The sequence below is a fragment of the Meriones unguiculatus genome, chromosome 4, assembly GCF_030254825.1.
Source record: "Meriones unguiculatus strain TT.TT164.6M chromosome 4, Bangor_MerUng_6.1, whole genome shotgun sequence".
Classification (NCBI taxonomy): domain Eukaryota; kingdom Metazoa; phylum Chordata; class Mammalia; order Rodentia; family Muridae; genus Meriones; species Meriones unguiculatus.
In genome coordinates this window covers 124,642,632-124,661,919 of record NC_083352.1, presented here as the reverse complement: position 1 = coordinate 124,661,919, position 19,288 = coordinate 124,642,632, and the positions used below count along the sequence as shown (strand labels likewise).

General features: G+C 50.8%; 1 protein-coding gene across 1 annotated transcript; it reads left to right on the top strand.

The window, feature by feature from the left end:
* Positions 1 to 347: 347 nt before the first annotated feature.
* Positions 348 to 17,914, top strand: LOC110554539 (uncharacterized). The gene is made up of 15 exons (XM_021647207.2): positions 348 to 456; positions 1,508 to 1,724; positions 3,617 to 3,721; positions 4,671 to 4,802; positions 5,393 to 5,477; positions 5,563 to 5,626; positions 6,029 to 6,114; positions 6,715 to 6,897; positions 9,483 to 9,536; positions 9,812 to 9,964; positions 11,072 to 11,139; positions 11,309 to 11,354; positions 13,295 to 13,358; positions 15,726 to 15,805; positions 17,810 to 17,914. The coding sequence occupies exons 1-15, from the start codon at positions 348 to 350 to the stop codon at positions 17,837 to 17,839; spliced, it is 1,476 nt and encodes a 491-aa protein (XP_021502882.1). The 3' UTR covers positions 17,840 to 17,914.
* Positions 17,915 to 19,288: the final 1,374 nt, after the last annotated feature.

Genomic DNA, 19,288 nt, shown 5'->3' with positions numbered 1-19,288 from the left:
AGAAGAAAGCTGGTGACACAGGCCTGAGAGATCCAGAAGGTCCCATTCAGGGAGTGGTAAGGATAAGGAAGACAGCACCTGCGTGTGTTTGCTACAGATGTTGGCTGTGCCCCCGCCATCATGTGGTGAAATAGAGGAGAGGTTCTTAGCACCCAGTCATGCTGGGGTCAGATCCAAGTGCTGCCACTTATGGTGTCACCATGAGCGAGTCAGGTCCAGAGCAGCACTGTCAGGACAGGAAAAGTTGGCTCCAGGGGGTGCGGAGCAGAAACACGGTTTATGTCCTCTGCAGGCCTTAGAGAGGACATAAACTCTCGCTTTCATGGTCACAGGTTCTGAACGGGAGAATGCTGCTGCTGTGGGCACTGCTGGTATGCTGGGGGCAACTGCCCCAAACCCAAGGGAAGACCCATGGTCCTTTCTTCCTTTATATTAACGAGGACCAGCTGGAAACAGGTGAATCTCGAGGAACGAGCTTGGAGAAGCATGACCTCTAAGAAGGCAGAGTAGTGGACAGCCCTGGGCTTCCTCTCCTCTGACCTCCCACTTGCCAACCATCCACGGTTGCCCTTGCTCCTCCTCTGCTCTAATGCCTGCTGTGCCTCCCACTTGCCATGAGCAGGCCTCACCCTGACATTCAAATCCATATACCTCTAGGGCCTTCCCCACCACCTTCCCTGCCCACCGCATAGAGGTCATGGCTGCTTCCTTGGCTGGTGTGGGCCCTTCCCCTACTTCTCTCCTTCTTGATGTAGTGTACTCTGACAGCCTGGAAGACAAAGTCCTTGCCTCTTCTCCTCTTCTGATCCCCCTGTAGCGGTCAGGTCTCTCCTTTCTCCCACAGACCTCTGATGAAGCCTCTTCAATGGCCTTGTCCAGACACAGCACGTGCTAACCTGTCTGTGTGTCTGTCTGTCTGTGTGCTGTTCTCTCTGCCTCTTCTCTATGAGGTGTTTATTGTCCTAGCTCAAGGATCTCTTTTGCAAATTCACCACACTCATAATCTCAAGGCCTTGGCATATGCTGTCACTCTTCCAGGATCCTTCCACAATGAATTCTTTCACTTCCTTGGGATATCTGCCCCATGCCTCCTCCTCAGAGGAGACCTCTCTGACCTTCATGTCTGGAGCAGACCCTCCTCACCGGAGTCACACTTCAACACCACCCTGTTTCATTTTCTTTGTCACACTTCCAAAACTTACTTTACTTGCTGATCTGAGCACTAGTTTGTCTTTTTCCCTGACTACCATGTCAACTCTGGGGCAGCAGGAGCCACACTGCTCCCTGAGCCCAGAAAACTAAGACTTGCCAGCTGAGCTCGGTGGCAAGGTGAGGCTGAGCCAGGAGAATGGCTTGAGCCCAGGAGTTCGGAACCAACCTGGGAGATGCCTGAGCTCTGGTCTCCTCGCAATGGCTGAAGAGCTATCTTGTCTGCTAGCTGAGTATAGGTGCCGGTGGGTATCTGCTGATTGGCTGTCTGAATCCTGAGGAGATGTTCTGTCCCCAGACATTTCAGATCTGTTCTCACAGCATGGGGTCATTACACGTATGATCATGATGACTGTGGCTGGATCCCCAAATGAGGCTGTGTCCGTCCTGGACAACCTGCCCTTCGTCAAAAATGATTTTGTCAAAAAGAAGAGTGGGCTGGACCTGTCACTCGTGGGGGACCTGCTCTCTGGGAAGACTGTGCCTGAGCTGAAGAAGCTACTGCAGACAGCCGGGTGAGTGGCCGGCAATGCAGCCTCTGCCTCCCTTCTCCCTCAGGAGGCCTTTCCCTGTCAAGTAGAGCAGAGGTGGGCAAGCAACTTAGGGTCCACAGTTCTCCCCAGCTCAGATGTATGTAGCAGGTGTCCTCCTGTGTGGCTATCTTTCCAGACCTCTCCAAATCTCTCCAGAAAGGAAGCAGGGTCTATACCAAAGCAGGCTGGCAGTACAGCACCCTCTGTGGATCCCTGCTCCTACACTTTACAAATCTGAAGTGTTTCCAAAATAGTTTCAGTCGATCACCTGCATCTGAATGACATGAGTTTTCCTCAAAATCCAGGTTTCCCAACTCTATAACTTGGACACTCTAAAGTGTCCAAAGCCCTGTGGAAGATGGAGGCTAGGGCAGCAGTCTGCAGCTACTTCCTGGAAGCATGGCTCAGCCCTTGCTCCTGGCATCCACTAACAATCACTGGTGTTGATACCAGACTCTTGATAACGCCAACTCACATCCTCCTTGGTCCAAATTCCCTTCCTTTAAGGATACAGCCATGTTGGCTTATAGTCTAGGCTACTCTAGTGTGACTTCACCCTTATTAATCATGTCGGCAGCCAGTGTCTTTCTAAATAAGGTTTGGGGTACTGGGGGCCAGGAATGGCTTCAGTTTGAACTTGGAGGCAGGAATACAATGCAACCCATGAAAATATGGCCACACCTGTCCCGACCTCCCACATGACAAGCATTAGTGTCAGGTCTATAGTCCCTTAACCAGTTCCCAGATGCCCTACCATGCTGTCTGCCCAGCCCTGAAAGCCCTGGGTTGGAGCCTGCTAGCAGATAAGAACTCGCCTAACTGAACGGTACTGGCTTTGGTTGGTGGCAGGTTTCCCTCAAGGTGACAAGGCTCAGCCAGGAATGCGTGAGTCCCTCCCCAACATGAGCAAGGAAAGACCCATAGATCCTGAGACTCCCAGCTCAAGAAGGGATTTTTCTGGCGGGTGTGAAATGGAGTGTGAAGTCAGGGAACTATCGTGGGGGGAGGCACTGCCCAGGGAGGCTTGGGAGGCGGCATGGGCAAATACCATCCCAGCCATGCCAAGTATTGGTACTGTCCACTGATTTCCCCCACCCCACCTGGGTAACCATGCCATGGCTAGAAGCCTACCCTATCCCAGGACGTGGTTTGGGAGGGTCAAAGAAAAACACCACATGGTCTGATCCTAAAAATATCCTCCAGGCTGCAGAAAAGGATCAAAAGTTCTGTCCTCAGCTACATTGGAGGTTGGAGACTAGCTCAGGCTGTATGTGACCCTGTTTTGAAACAAACAGGAAAAGAAATCCCCTCTGGAAGACTCCGTGCTGGTGGCCTGGTTTCCCCTGGGACAGAATATGCTGCTGCCAGCCCAAGTGGCTCCAGGGGAACCAGCAGCTGACACTGGCTTCCACAGTGCAACCTTGACCCCTCCGAGCCTGGGGAGGGGTACACCTGAGGCCTCAGAAGGGAGCACAGTGCTTGAGGGTGCTCAGCAGAGACCATGGGTCTGCCAGGACTCCTCCTTCCCCACTCTTGCCTGTTGGATTTTCTTTTGAAAAGCTCCTAGGGCCTTATTCCCTAGACTTCTTCCACTGAGCCACAGCCTCAGGCCCAAAGACTTTCACCTGGATTCAGGTGGTTATGTGTGCACAGACTTAAGATACAGCTCCTGGTTTGTTAGAGGCCGACCCAGAGAAAGGTATGACCTGTCCTCGCGGCATAGAGACTGGAAGCAGAGTTCTGTGGTCTCTGGCAGTCCAGTGAGCAAGGATGGGCTGCTCCAAAGCTCTCTCTATTGCTCCTGCTGTCAGCTCCCACTCTAGCTACTTCAGACACTCACGGAGCCAGACCCATCACTCCTATTCCTTCCATAGGTTGGTCATAACAGATGCCAAGGGACCAGAAGTCACCCTGCAAATTCTAAGTGACAGCCTGCTGCAGGTCACACTGCGCTGCAAACTGTACCTCTCGTTCCTGGAGTAAGTACCCATAGCCATGGCACTTCCCCCCCACAGGCTGCCAGGAGACAAGACTAACACAATGACCGCAAGCCCTCTCTGCTTGGGTATGTTTCAAAGACTGACTTACAGGGGAACTGGGACGTAGAATGGGTTGAGAGGACTGTCCAGGATTGCACAGTGAGTCTGCAATGAGGGTCCTCGCCTGTGCTATTTGTGCATGTGGGCACACTGGCACTAATGGGACAGTCTGGGAAGGGTCTGGAACTCCTGGAATGAGCAACGGAAGCAAGAGTGTCCATTTCCTGGGCATGAAACTCTAATGGGGCATAATTCCAGTTCCCCACTGCAGTAGGCCAAGTGTCCACCTGCACACTTCTGAATTGTGAGTGTTGTACCTGTGGCCACTGGCAGAGGCAATGACACAGACCCATGTTGGCTTGTGAGGTAGGGAGGGTCACATGCCCTTTGAGAAAATGCCAGCTCCTGCCTTTCTTGTAAATATGACTTTTTGGTGTAACTTATCACTTAATGGAACGTTCTGTGACCACTGCACCTGGAATGCAGCTGACCTCATCCGATGTCAGAAGCTAAGAAGACCCCTTAGCGCTTGAATGAGAGCTCTAAGCCTAAGGAGACACTATGATAGAGTCAAGGGGCCCTGAGAATGTGTCTCTGTTCCCTAAGGAACATAGCATTGCCTTGTTTGGGATAGTGTGGTGATAGTAAGACTCATGACCCAGTCGGGAGAGCACGTGCCCCATTCATGGTCACACTCGTGCAAGTGTCTGCTGCCCTGTGAGGACCCTGGCCTGGGCTGCCTAGTCGGTCAGCAGATTCCGTATTCTATAGAGCACTCCTAGTTTCTAATGTGAGCCTGCTGGCAGCAGCAACAAACAACCTGTTCGTGACTTCTGGTCTCAACCTTGGACTCTGGCTGAGAGCCTGCCCAGACATACTGTCCCTACAGGATCCTGTGGCTAGAAGCCATCAAGAACATACGCATTGGAGTACGGCTAGAACAGATAGGGAACAAGACCCAGGTGGCTTTCGAGGAGTGCCACACACCGCCTGGGAGCCTGCACATTAAGGTCCTGAACCGGTGAGTGCCTTCTGAGCCCCCCTTGAGCACGGCAGATGGTGGCTCTTCCTGAATTGGCCTGGCCCTTTCTGCAGTGGTCTTTCTCTGAAATCCAGGGCCGGCACCACCTCTCCTTCAAAGCCACAGCCTGTACATGCCACCTGTCAGCCTCCCCTGCCTCCACACTGAAGGTCATGGTTAATACTCAACCTCTGCTTAGTTGCTCCCCAACAGGGGGTCCTGGTCAGCTACAGTTACTACGGGGACAGATCCTTCTTCTGTCTATACAACACAAAACCTCCAGAAAGCTGGACATGACCTCTCCACTGACACTGGGACCACTTCCTGCTTGAAAATCTCAAAGGCTTTTATGAAAGAGAGAATACGAATCAGGAGATGTTGCAGAAAATCAGAGAGAAAGCACATGGATGGGGGAGGACAGGAGAGAGAGAAGGGAGAGGAGGTGGGGGTGCCAGGGAAGGAGCAGGCACCACGTGGACCTTCCTGCTGGCCTGCCTAAAGGAGTTTTCTTTCCTCAGCAGTGTGCAGCTTTCCCTTTCCCGCCCATGCCTTTGGTCCCTGGCTAACCCTGCCTGTCATCCCTCCCCTAGAAAAGACTCCCAGTTGCCAAACCACCTGCTCAAACTGGTGACTGAAACCGTGGAGAAATCACTGCCTTTCCTCCTCCAGAAGATAGTGAGTCACCAGGGGAAGGAATGGCTTCCCCAGCCCCTCCACCTCAGCCTCGGGCCAGCAGAAACCCCTCTTCCCTTCCCTCTAGGTATGTCCTGCGAGCACAGACCTGCTCAACTTCCTGCTGGAGGACCTGCTACACATCACTCTCCGTACGTTGCTGCTGGCCAGCTGTCCCTTGCCATGCTCCAGGCACTGTCTATAGCAAATGCCCAGAGACAGGACAGTCCTGCCTATAGGACGGATACTTCCTCATGGGGAAAAAGAGGGGGCAATATAGTTTGTAAGCTTCATATGTCACGTCCTCTGTGAGCCTCAGTTTCCCTACCTGTTAAGCAGGATAAATGGAAGGCCCACAGATAAGGGCTGTTAGAACAATGCCAACAGCCAGGCACAAAGCTGTCATGCAATAAATGTTCCTTGTTCCAAGAGGCTCATGATCAGCCATCAAGGAACTTAAGGCTGAGCAGAGGAGAAGGGATTTCTCTCTGCCTCCCACAGCATCCTTCCCACCTCTTCCTCTGGCTGAGTTGGGTTTCGTTTCTGCACCATAGCTCCTATCGTCTCGGGTCCCAATGATTTCCAGTACTATTTGACCACCACAGAGCTCACAGAGGAAGCCATCCTGATGAGACTGCAGGTGAGCAACCCTAGGCTGCCATGGGCCCTTAGGGAACCTGCTGGGAGAGAACAGGCAAGGAAAAGGAGAAACAGGGTTTCCCAGGATGGAGCAAAGGGGCAAGAGGAAGACAGGCAAGAGAGGTTTGAGAAAAGGGAATGGTTGGGGAAAGAGGAAAAAGAAGGGGGAGGCCAGCAAGTGAGTCAAGACCCAATGGGAGAGCAGTTGAGTCAGCTCCCAGATGGGGAAACTGAGGACAGAGAAAGGCTGCCCAGCTCCTGTCCACTGCTCCTTGATGTCTCTGTAATGGAAGGTAGGAAGGACAAGAAGGTCCAAGAGGGGCAGCGTTCAGAGAATGGAGTGGAGCTTGACGGGGGCAAAAAAGCCAGGCTCCAGGGTTCAGCTCTACCTCTCCTCTCATGTGGGATTTGAATGAGTGGCACCACCTCTCCGGGCCTCAGATAGTGGTCAGATAGTGACCATGATGGCTCCCTTCTGGTGACGCTGTTAGTAGGTTCAAACGAAACTGCAGCTGCTGTGGTCAGTGTGGTGAGCTGTGACCAGGTGTCCACCAGGGGAGCTGTTCCCACTGAATGTCTTTCTTTCATCATCTCTCTGAAGCTTGTGACTCCCTGTGGCCCACACCAGCGGGCCCCAAGGCCAGAGCATGTGGTTCCCCCGCCTCCCCCAGGATTAACCGAGGACAGCATGGCAGACCTTGCCTTTTGGCTAGAAACCTACAATGACATCCTGTCCTGTCTCTACACCATCCAGGAAATCTTTGTGGATCCCCAGGACTCCTCGGTGAGTGCTGGGAGATGGACAGTGGGGAGAGACAGAATGTTTCTGTCATTTCTTACATGAAAAAACCAAGGCCCCAGAGCCAAAGTCACTTCCCTACTCTGGACTTGACCAGCCTAACCTGACCGGCTCTTATTTGTGGTGCACACAGGGTCCCTACCTTGAAGAGATCAAACTTCCATAAAGGGATAGAAAACTACGCAATAAAATGATAGGTTTGGGGATGGGTGTTCAAGAGGGGCACTGAGATGGATTACTGGGGAGTATAGAGTTTATTAGAAGAGTTATTAACACCACAGATAGACGGACAGACAGACAATGGGCAACAACCTGGCAGATTCCTGAAAAAGGGCTCAGCACCTTCCTGGCAGAGGTGGGCTATGTTGTCACATCTTTCTGAGGATGGGGAGGTTTCACAGCAAGCAGGAGGCGGGGGGTGGTGGAGAGTCGGGTGTGAGGCCACCAATAACTTCTCACTTCCAAGATGAGAGGGTCTGATTCTGGGAGAGTCTGATCTGTTGGCTAAGGACTCACAGACAGTGTCTCAGTAGGTGCCTGCCAGTGTCTGTGAGAGGAAGCCCTGTCAATACTGTGTGTGGCCTGGGCAAAGGCTGGGTTCTAACACTACATCCTTACCATAAATAACTAGGCGGCTTTGCTTAAAGCAGTCAGGGCAGCCAGAAGGACACCTGGGTATTGCTGCTAGGGAAGGCGTACCTGAGGGTGACCCCTGCAGTGGTGAGGAGGCACGCACAGAAACACCTGGGGAACGAAAGCTTCCCAGGGCTGATGGGAGCAATAAGCAAGGCCGATGTGCTCCGCAGCAGCTTCTCAGTATTCTCAGAGCAAAAGCCAGGCTCCTGCCTGTGGGCCTGGGCAGTTGGATCTCTGGTCTCTGTCCAGCTCTGTCTCTTTATTCCCTGCGTTCTAGCCACATGGGCTGCACAGGTTCCCAGCTGAGTGTCTTAACATACTGGTCTCTCTTCCTGGAACATTCTTCTCTTCACTGGTAGTCTCAGTACAAATGTAATCCCCTCACACAGCCCCTGCAAGACTGCAGCATCCAAAGATCTAAGAAGGTGCTCTCTCCCTCTCTCTTTCTCTCTCTCTCCCATTACTTCCCCCTTTTACTCTTTCAAAACACTAATCTCATTTTAATTTTATATATATTACGTATGAATATAAAATTATATATGCAAAGTTCATATGGGTGTACTTATATAATCTCACATATGTGAGCTATGTATGCAAAATGCATATGCATATAAGTATATATGTATGTATATATAGGCTGAGCAACCAAAATTCAGATCTGATCTCCAAAAGGCTCCAAAATCTGGACATTTTTTAGTGCCCACACAATGCCACAAGTGGAACATGCCACATCCAGAAACTTTACATCACATAAAGGAGGTTGTTTAAAACAGTTACACAAATGAGTTCCCGGCCTGGGGAGGCGACCTGTTCAAGGTCGCCCACAGGTGGGGTCAGCTACAGGTGAGGTCTCGGGTCCCCTGCTGCTCTTCCCACACAGGTGTGACAGTTCTGGTGTGGTTAAAAATGAACCCTGCATCTGAAGAAATTCTTACACTGGTGAGCAGGAACATATCTGCAGGGTGTCCTTTATAGCATCACTTGCTACACAGTGAAAAAAATCAAATTTGATTCATGGCCCATCACTAAGCAACCAGCAAACTTAATCAGGCTACGATCAGTGTGAACTAAGATGCACTGCCTCGTAAGAACAGGGTTGTTCCACAGGACCTGGCATCAAGAGGCACTAACAAAATTCAGGACTGTATGGACAGAATGCTCCCCACTGTCTGTACTCTTCTGTGAGCAGAAAAAGTCCATCAGAATATACTTCAAGATGATAGTTACCTCTGAGAGTAGGATTCAAAGAGAAAAGGAAAGAGAAATTGGGTTAATTTTACTTCAGACATTTCCATAATCTTCTATATGACGATTTGTGATTTGCAAAACACAATGGAGCAGCAGCAACCCATTAGAGATCAGAGGTCTAAAATTTGCTTAGCATGTGTGGGGCTCTGGGTTCACTTCCAACCCCTCCCTGAAAATCAGTAGAGCAGAAATGGATGGGCAATAATATGATAAAGCAATAGCCAGAAATTGTTAACGGAAGAATCTGTCGAGCATGAAATGTCCTCTATAAACTCTCTCCATTTCACTGTGCTTATAGACTTTTTTCATAGTTAGAAGCTGTAGGTGCAGTTCAGTGGCTAGAGTTTGCCTACTTACATGAAGCCCTGGCTTCCATCCAGGCACTGTGCACACCTATAATCCCAGCACTTGCAGGGAGGATCAAGAGTTCAGCTACATAGTGAGTTTGAGGCAAGGTTGATACATGATACACAAGACCCTGGCTCAAAAAAATTACAACAAAATGTTAGGAGAAAATTACGAAAAGTTAACCTTTCCAGACAAATAGCTCCAAGCAACCAGACACGTGACTCATCCTGAGCTGAGGCTAACTTGTGTACAGGCAGTGCATGTCTCCTGGAGCCCCAGTTTGCTCAGGACACACAGGACTCCACAGGCTCTAAAGGACTCCATCTTCGCCTTTCTAGGAAACTGACCTCTGGGAGCTGCTGTCCCTGAGCAACCCACAGTCCAAGCCAGAGGTAGGTGTGGTGCCTGCCCCTCCTCCAGTACCCTGGGCTAGGCAGGCTGGACCTGGACATGGTCCACTTGTTTTGCTATGGACCCTAGACGTCACAGCACCCCTTTCCAGTGTCAGGGATGTGAAACAAGAAGAAGTAGTCAGAAGACTGCAGTAGCAAGATGTTGTAGAGGTAGAAGAGAAAGCCATTCCCCTGCCTCATAAGAGGGAGGCCCTTCCAAACTAGAAGCCATCTTCTAACCCTCCCTCTATCTTCTTCACTTTAACTTCATTCAGACATTTAATCTGACCAGAGGGAGCCTGGGCCTGATCATCAGCACCCCGGATCCCCCCACCGTCCACATGGATGGCCTCAGGGTCACTGTCACTCAGCAGGGCTCACTGACGCTGCAGGGGAGCAACAATGCCTCCTCTGGTGCAGTTGCCTGGGTGAGTGGAACTGCACGGGTTTGGTTCCCAGCCTGCAGACTGAGGGAGGGAGATGGGACAGCTGTGACCAGTCCCACCACCATCTGCTAGCAGTCTACATGTGGGCAGCTGTCCCCTGCCAGGACAGTAACACTAGTTCCTGTACTCCTGTTCTCTCCCTGGGGCTCCCCAAGGACCTCCTAGGCTATGAAGAAGTTTCCGCTCCAGACCCTCCTATAGGGTGCAGTTAGGACTTTTAAAGGACTCCCCTAGACATGGATGTGTCACAAAGCTGGAAGAAAACTTAGAGCCAAGATGCTCCTGACAACCCCAAACATTGGGGAGAATTCTGGGAAGTGTAACACCCCCCCCCCAATTCTTGATTCTGAATGCCCTGGCCTCAAAATTGGAAAGTGCCTCAAATGAGGGGCCAGAAGAGTCACTCTACCATAGGTGTGCTGGACGGCATCCTAAGGATGTAGCAGAGTCCTTGGATCTTCGATGGCATCATTGTATGACCAAGAGTCAGCTATCCCTCAGTGGTGTCAAAAAGCCCTGTACCTGTACATATGAGTTACAAAAGTGTAACAAAATCGCCACAAAATCAAGGGGAGCCAGCTGTGACGGTCCACACTATAGTCCCAGCTACTTGAGAAGCTGAGGCAGAGGGATCACCTGAGTCCAGAAGCCTGAGACCAACTTGAGCAACATAGCAAGAATCCATTCAAAATTAAAAAAAAAAAAAAAAATCAGGCCTGTTGCTCAGTGCTAGAGAGAGCCTTTGCCTGGTGTGAGGCCCTGGGTTTGTGCCAACACGGCCATGGGCAAGGAGCCCACCAGTTTCCGGAAAGGCTGACTCCAGGACCAAGGCTGCCTTTACATGGAGCCTGCCTCAGGTTCAGGCCTGGCCTCCCCTGCCCCTCTCGGAGCAGCCAGCCCCTCAGTGTCCCCTCTCACGATGATGCCCATATAGGCACCGTGTGGGGAAGACAGTGACAAGGGTACAGGGTAAGGACCATGGGGCAGAACACAAGTTCATGCAGCTGGAGCTAGACTTGGGGCTGGGGCAGACGCCCCCTCAGTAGGAACAACTCCAACTCTGCCCTGCCTGCTTTCAATCCCTCACAGCAACTCCTCTCCAAGGCTGCATTCTCCTCAAGGAGTGAGAAACTGGAACTCCAGTTTACGCCACACGGGTAACGGGTTTTGGATTGGGAAATATAAGACAACTGGCAGTGGTGGGTGGGGAGAAAGAGGGTAGTTAAGGACACCAGCCCCATGCTGTGCCCGAGGAAGGCTAGGAAGGGTAGGCACTTAGACCCCGCCCCCAGCTCACTCACTGACCCACTCTCTTTCCTCTGACAGCGCTGTAGTCACCTTGGGCCCTTATCCCACCATCATTGAGAAGCAGGTGAGTCCCTTCCTTCAGCCCTGTGTACAGAGTAAATGGTGTCAAGTCACTAACATAGAGTTGAAAACCTGAGTCATGCTCTGTCCATAATCCCGTCTCACCTTGGAGCCCCCAAATCCTATAAGGTAAAGCATCTGGAGCTCTGGGCTTGTCTGTTTCATGCTTTCATGTATATAAAAATATTAATAATTGAGCACCTACTGTGTACCTAGCCCTCCTTAGATACACAAATGGGTCAAGTATCAACACAAAGGTCCGCACCCTTTGGGAATTCACTTGGCTGACAGACATAAATAAGCCTATATAAACCTCAGCAAAGCAAATTATACAGCATGGAGACACGTGATAGCATCACGAGGTGAGAAGCAGGGTTGGTGTGGGGATCAGCAACATTAGAAAGGAGTCTGGGGGCTGGAGAGACGGCTCAGTGGTTAAGAGCACTGGCTTTTCTTCCCAAAGATAGGGTTCAGTTCCCAACACCCACATGGCACCTCACAACTGCCTATAACTCCAGTTCCATGGGATCCAACACCCTCATGCAGACATACATGCAGGCAAAATATCAATGTACATAAAATAAATAAATCATTTTAAAGGAATCTGAGGGATACATTGAGGTGAGTTTGGGGAGGGGACTCGAGACAGGGTGTCTCCGTGTAGCCCTGGCTGTCCTGGAATTCACTCTGTAGAACAGACTGACCTTGAACTCAGATATCCACCTGTTTCTGCCTCCTGAGTGCTGGGATTAAAGGCATGAGCCACTGCCACCCAGTGGAGGTAAGCTTTAAGCAAAGACTCCAAGCAAAAGTGGGGGGACTAGGGATAAACCAAAGGCCCAAGAAGACTGAGTGTGTCCCAAAGGGCTCAGGGAAGAGCCAGGGCTCTGCAGCAGAGAGCAAGATATCAAGAGACGGCAGGGCAGGTCGTATTGTGGTCATACTGGGACAACTTTTCCTCAGACTAAGATGGAAGCCTTCTTGAGAGAGTGCAGACAGAGGAGAAGCAACACTAGAGAAGGCAATGGGGCCCTCAGCAGCGTGTAGCCAGCAGAAAGTGGATGAGGTTCACAGGAGGTCATGGTGGCTGAGCACACAAGAGTCAGGTGTTTTGAAATGCTGTAGGGAGAGAGTTCCCTAGGGCTGGAACCCAGGCCTGGCAGATGACCCACAACCCAGACCTGCCCTACAGAATATTATGGTACTTGTCAAAACATTTTCACTTGTGTAGAATCTGGGCCAGGGACAGTAAGATTCCATTTCTCAGGTCAGGAAGCTCTTCTGTGGCATCCATCAGACTAGGAATGACTACGCATGGTCAGACAATTTGTATCCTGCATAAGCCACCCACACTATAGACAAGTAAAAGTCTGTGTCTAGCAATAGCCTCTCCCAGCAAACAAAAGGGATCCTAAGGAGTCTTCTGCTGTGTTGAGTTGGCAGTCTGGTCAAGACCACCTCGCACACTTCTAGGGACAGAGGCTGTTTCAAGATGTCCCATTAACTCTCAGTCCTAGAAGTCTCTCTCTCACACTGACCCAGAGTTGGTCCCTGCAAAGCTGCGCCCAGGGCTCCCACAGGCCCTTCTGTTCCCTTCCCAGCTGCCCTGCAGAAGTGGAGCCTATTGCGGTTTTTCCTTTTTGGCCCCCTCTCTTTCTCCCCTGGCCCTTCACTAATCTGACCCAAAGGCTCCAAGGTCCTTCAAAAGTGGCATCAGGATATAAATGGTGGCACCTGTAATCCCAGCACTAGAAAGGCTAAAGCATGAGGAGAGCAAGTTCAAAGCCAGCCTAGCCTACACAGGAAGACTTTGGGTATTTTTTAAGGTGGTATCTGTAGGACTTCTCCAGACTCTGCACTGCCTCTGTATAACAGCATCTCCTCAGCCTGGCTTGGAATGTGCCAAGCTAGAGGAACTGAGCTGCCTGCTGTTTCCCATTGCAGGAAGAGCACCTGAAGTCCTTGCTCTGGGCGGTCCTGAAGAGGCACTTCCTGCCTCATCACAACAGTGAGTCTCGATGTACTTCTCTGCCAGGCCACATATCACAGTACATTGCTGGAGGGGGTGCCAGGCCTGTCCCTGGAGGCTGCAAACAGCTGCCTGGGTGGAGACTGGCCTCCAGGCAAAGCAGGAGGCAGGACACACCCGAGCTTTCCGACAAAGTTGCAGAGGCTGCTAATGCTAATGCCAATGCAAGCTCAGAATATGGGCAGGTGGCCAGAAGAGCGGCTGCAGAGAGGCTGTAAAGTCACAATGAAGGGGCCTTCAGAGGAGGAACCACTCAGCCTCAGCGAGAATGAGGCCAGCTGTCAGCGATCTCAAATGGAAAGCTAGATGGGCTGAGGACAACAGGCCAGCCACAGTGGGTAGTTCGCACTGTAAACATGATCAGTACAGTGGGCATTTGTACCTGCTAGAGAAGCTGAAAGCTGAATGTCACAATACAGCACCCCCACCTCTAGCTATGAGGAATCCAGAATCTTCCAAAACCCCCTGTGTTACCCTGGGTTCCCCAGATGCTGAGACAAAGCAGTGTAGACAGCTGGGGAGGTGAGCCAGGAAGTAACCACTCAGCCAGTACCTGTGCCCTACTACATGGTGAGCTTCCCAGGGACACGGGTCCTTGTGCTTCTCCTTGTGTTCCTAGCATCTGTCCACTGACTCACACCAAGTGATATAGAATAATAGGAGATAAATATATCCTATGTATATGTATGTATGTATATGAGCTAAACGGTCCAGTCCTACTAACCCCTGAGAGATTATCTGGCTCAGCCTTTTCATCTTTCAGATGAGCCCACTCTACAGATCCAGAGAGGTTAGGTGACTTGTTCAAGGTGACCCAGCAAATCTCTGGCTGAGCTGAGTCTAGGATCTTAACTCCTTGCTTTCTCAGCTGGGGGTCATTTGTGCTGAGTCACATGAGGAGAGCAATCACTTTGAGAAGTTGGCAGAGACTCAAATTCTGGCCAGGCTTCCATCTTTCCTTCCTTCCATATGCCCAGGGAAGGCTCTGGGTGTGAAGCAAGTGAACCTGTTTAAAAAGGGAGACTGGTGGGGCACAGAGCTGGGGGCAATGGGAGGTCCAGCAGGGCAGCCAGAGAGGTCAGACAGGCAAGGATGCCACCTGCAAGGGGCTGAGGAGATAGAGACAACTCTTTCTGTGCCCACCACAGGCACTCACTTGTGTGACACACTCCAAAACACCACAGGAGGCAAGAGACAAGCCAGAAAGTGGGCCAGGCCCAGAAGTTGGTATGGTCATGCAAGGTCTAAACTCCAGGCCAGGAGCCTGCTCACTGCCATAGGGTGCTGCTCATACCACACCCCTACCCAGAGGACAGAGTGCGAGCCAGTGAGGAAACCCAGGAGGGATATTTAAAACAGTAGTGGGGAGACATGGGCAAGCCCTATGGGAAAGACTAGAATGAGGGGCCCTCAGGCTGGGACCCCAGTGAGGTCTGAGAACAAAAAGGAGAACAAATGTGTGGGCTCTTCTTCCTCCATCCTCCCCCACCACCCAACTTCCAAGTGAGCATTAGGCCAACAAGAAGATGCCAGATCACGCGGAGCCCACAGTGGCTGGAGGAGATGGGTGCGGCTGCTCAGCAGAAAGTGGTGGGACAGGAGAAGGTCATGCCAGGCCCTCAGTTTTTCACAACTCAGTTTGTTGAAAATCAGCTAGACCAGTGATTAGTTCACAGAAGCACTAACTGTGTACTGGCCAGCTCTGTGGATTGATTGGTTTGAGGCTTAGTTTTTAGATATTTGGCAAGCAAGCACATCAGTGAATATCTGCCTTCTTTGATACAGTCTAACAGAGCCAAATTTCTAGCATTTTCAAGTTTTCAGTTGATTCTGACTCCTGTCTCGTCTATTTTCGAGATGTTTCACTTCTACCAGAATGTTAGTATTTTTCAGTTTCAGTGTGAGAATTAGGTAGGGTGTGTGTTCTGAGTAGATTCACAGGAAGTCTTCAGTCTTCAACAAACTGAATCTTCCTTAAAACACCACAGAGAGGGATACCTTCCTAAGAATGTGTTCACAGGTCTAGGGTATATATTTTTAATGTTCCTTTAAAAGACAAGTATAAGCGAATTGTGGGGGGACCAGGAGACAATCAGGAGTACCTAACCTGTGGCTCACAGGGCCTATGTGTCCCAGGGGAGCTATGAATGTGGCCCAACACATCTGTAGATGGCATTATCATGTTGACACCACCCCCACCGCTTTCCCTGGGCTGCTTGCTGTTTAGGGCTGCCTGATTAAGGGGCTGGCTACAGAAAGCCTCTGGCTAGGGTCTGGAAACCTCCCAAGCATACCTGCCAGTCAGCCCTGCCCACCAGGTTCTGAGCTCCTGCCTTCCTCTTGCAGGGTGGCTCAGAGAACATGGCCTCCCACTGCCCAACATCAGGGGCATCTCTTTCAGCCATGCCCAACCGAACTTCTCTGAGGTAGGTGCGGTGGGAGGGGTCTCCCCGTGATGCTCAGCAAGTAGGAAAGAAGTTAGAAGCTGAGGCTGCTTCCAATGCTTCTGCCTCTCCTATTACCTCACAACGATGCTGGATGTGGCTCTGTCGTTCTAGATGACTAAGGCCTTGGAGACAGGCATCAGTGTCTCTGGAAGCCAGAGCACAGGGCTCATGGGGAACACCTCCCCTTACACAGACAAAGTTAATGCTATCTCCCCACTTCGAGAGGAGACCTGAGGCTCAGAAAAGCAGAAAAGCAAGGCTAGTGTGACAAAGCAGGGGTCTTGCTCTGACCTCAAAGTCTATGATCTTAGCCAGGATCTACAATCTCCCTAGAACTGAGGTATCCTGGATGTACTCACGGTACCCACAAACAGTGCTGTTGGACCCAGGGCCTGCTTTCTGCAAACATCCAGGGGTGAGAAGCAGGGATTGGGTAGGGAGACCAGACAGCCAACCTGAAAGAAAGGAAGTGGAGGGGAGCCCTAAGATGCTGCCTGGGGATCTGCTTACAAGCCTGTCCTGCTCCCATTTCTTCCCAAGGGTGGAAAGTTCATTTAAGGAAAGTTCCAGGGCTGAGGTCCCAGTAGTGAATATTGTTGCTGCTCTTCTAGAGGACCCAAGCTCTGTTCCCAGCACCCACATCTATTGGCTCATAACCACCTACAACTCCAGCTCCAGAGGATCTGATGCCCTCTTCTGGTCCCTGCACACACAGCATACACTCACACAGACATGCAAACATATACATATATACAAATAAAATAAATTAGAAATTTTTTAGAAAGATAAAAGAAATATTTGAAGGAAATTGCTGAAGAAAAGTTGAAAGGCAGAAATGTAATCTCAAGCTAATAGAGCACATCATCCAGAATAAAATGTCTCCTGAAGACCAACCATGACCATGATAAACTCCAGATGGGGAGCAGGAGGGGGGAACAGGACAGAGAGACAGATACAGGGATCTTGGAGGATGGAGAAAGGAGTTGGTAGGAAGGGTAGGGCTCAGACATACTCCTCATTTTCTTATCTTTCACCTTGAAAATATTTCCAAAGTGTTGGCACATACTTGTAATCCCAGTACTCAGGAGGTGGAGGTAAGAGGATCGTGAGTTCAGGCTATATGTATGAATGAATTTGGGCTTTGGCCCAAGGTTAGGCCCTGGCCTCCTGTCCCCATTCCTGATCACAGAAGCCTGCCTTCAGGAACCTGAGGCGGGAAGGGCAGCAGGCACTCAGTGTCTTCCACTCCCCACTCCCAGCCTACTCTTCATCCCTGACATCAGCCTAGAGACCCTAAAGAGTCAAGAGAGACCCAAGAGAGTTGCTTGAGTAGGCCTGGAGGAACACATCCAGGTAACTCAGGGTTTGCTGATGCCCTAAAAATAATGCCACCAGCCTTGGGGCCATCAGGTCAGGTGCTGTCAGGGTGTGTGGGGCCCGCTGACAGATCTGAATGAACAGAGCCAGAACACAGCCGGAGCCACCAGCCACTGAAACACTGCCTCAAAACCAGACCTGTGAAAAGCAAGGCTCACTTGCTGACTCGCCTCGAGGCCGACTTGTGCCATTGTTCAGGTTGTGAGTGACATGACTACACAGTGCACCATGCAGAGTGTGGTTTAGAGAAAAAGTGCCACCTGGAGCTGGACAGTGCACAGCATACGCATCCCTGCCTGGATGCCCTGGTTGCTCATCTGTTCGCTCATTTCTTCACTCATTCGTTCATCCATCTGTTCATTCTTCTGTTCACTCATCGATTCACTCATCCTTTCATTCATTCATTCACTCATTGTCCTTTGGTCACTATACCTCAAAAAGAGCTCAAAATCCAGTGTGTTCCTGTCCTCATAAACACTCCAAGACTGCCCTTCCCTCTGCTCTACGCCCTTATCCCACTCACAGGTCACAGGTGTGGGCGCCTGTGGAGTGTCAGGGCGCTGTGTGAGAAGTGGAGCACATAGAGACACTCTGCTCTGTCCACAGGATTACATCCACCTGACCATTCCTGAGTAGCTGCTCTGCACAGGGCCACACCCTGCCCCTGGCTGCGCGTGCTTAATACCCCAAAGCCCACGATCAGGAGCAGTGCTGGCGGAGTTCGCAGCTGTAATAAAGATGTTTCCTCTGGGAGTCTGGATCTGAGTTTGCTGTGTTTCCTGCCAGTTGGGAAGCTGCTTTGAAATGTTTAGATGAGGGCATCCTTCCCAGCTCTAGCTCTCCTATGACCCTTCAGATTTCTGAGTTCTGCGGAAGTAAAGACCCATCACACCCATCATCCCAGAACTTGGAGGCAAGGGTAGAGAAATTGTCTTGTGTTTGCGGCAGCCTAGGCTACAGAGTGAGTTCCATGTTAGTCTGGACTAGAATGAGACCCAGCCAGAAAGCGGGACAGGTGAGAGAAAAGAGAAAGAAAAAAGAGAGAGAGAGAGAAAGGCCTTTGACTCTCCAAAGGCCAGGCCCTGCAAGGATGACCAAGAAGGAAGATGGAAATACACTGAAGGAATGGGAGTGGCTAGGAAGGGGACCCTCGGGAGCCCAGAGGCATTTTGGGGACTTGAGTGAGAATGAATAGGGCTGAGAGAGGGTGAAAACCCTCAAGGTGGACAGCCCTGGGACAGTCCCACGACAGAACCCCTGACCTCGCGGTGTGGTGGACAACAGAGTAATGACTGCTGTGGAGCATGGTCCCAGACACATCCTCCACCTGCTCCTCTAGCCCATGTGACCTGGACACAGCAGAGCCTACTCTCAGGACCGCAATGGTGGCACGGATACCAGAGAAGAACTGATACAGCAGAGGACCCTCACTCCTGGCCCCCAGCACAGCCTGTACATGGCAGGAAGGCCACTAGAGACTGAAATAAAACTCCCACCTCCCCTGACAGCCCAGGTCATGGGAGGGAACTTGGCTTCCCGCATGGCATCTGAAAACTAAATGAAGCTAAGGGTGAAGCATCCTCCCCAGAAAATTCTCAGGGGGAAAAAGGCACACCTGTGTTGAAGATTCAACAAAGCTGATTGGCTGATTAGAATTTTGTAATTGTGGGGAGTAAGAATGTTGCAAATCCAGAGCCAAAACTATAGTTCCCTTAGTAGTCATTTATTACCTACCTCTGTATCTAACCAAACACCTCTTCAACTATCAGATAAAACTTTGTAATGTATAACAGACCATGAGTTTCCAACTCCAAAACTAAAGATTATCGTTGGATAGTGTCTGAGACCCACAGAAGAGTCTTCTCTCCTTTTCTGTAGCCCACCTACCTGCTGTCCCCATTGATGCATGTGACAAATCCCTGGGTCCACAGACTTCTTTTGCTTTATGACTATAAAAAAATTATATAAGCTGGGTGTGGTGGTGCACATCTCTAATCCCAGCACTCAGGAGGCAGAAGCAGGTAGATCTCTGTGAGTTCGAGGCCAGCCTGGTCTACAAAGTGAGTTCTAGGACAGCCAGGGCTA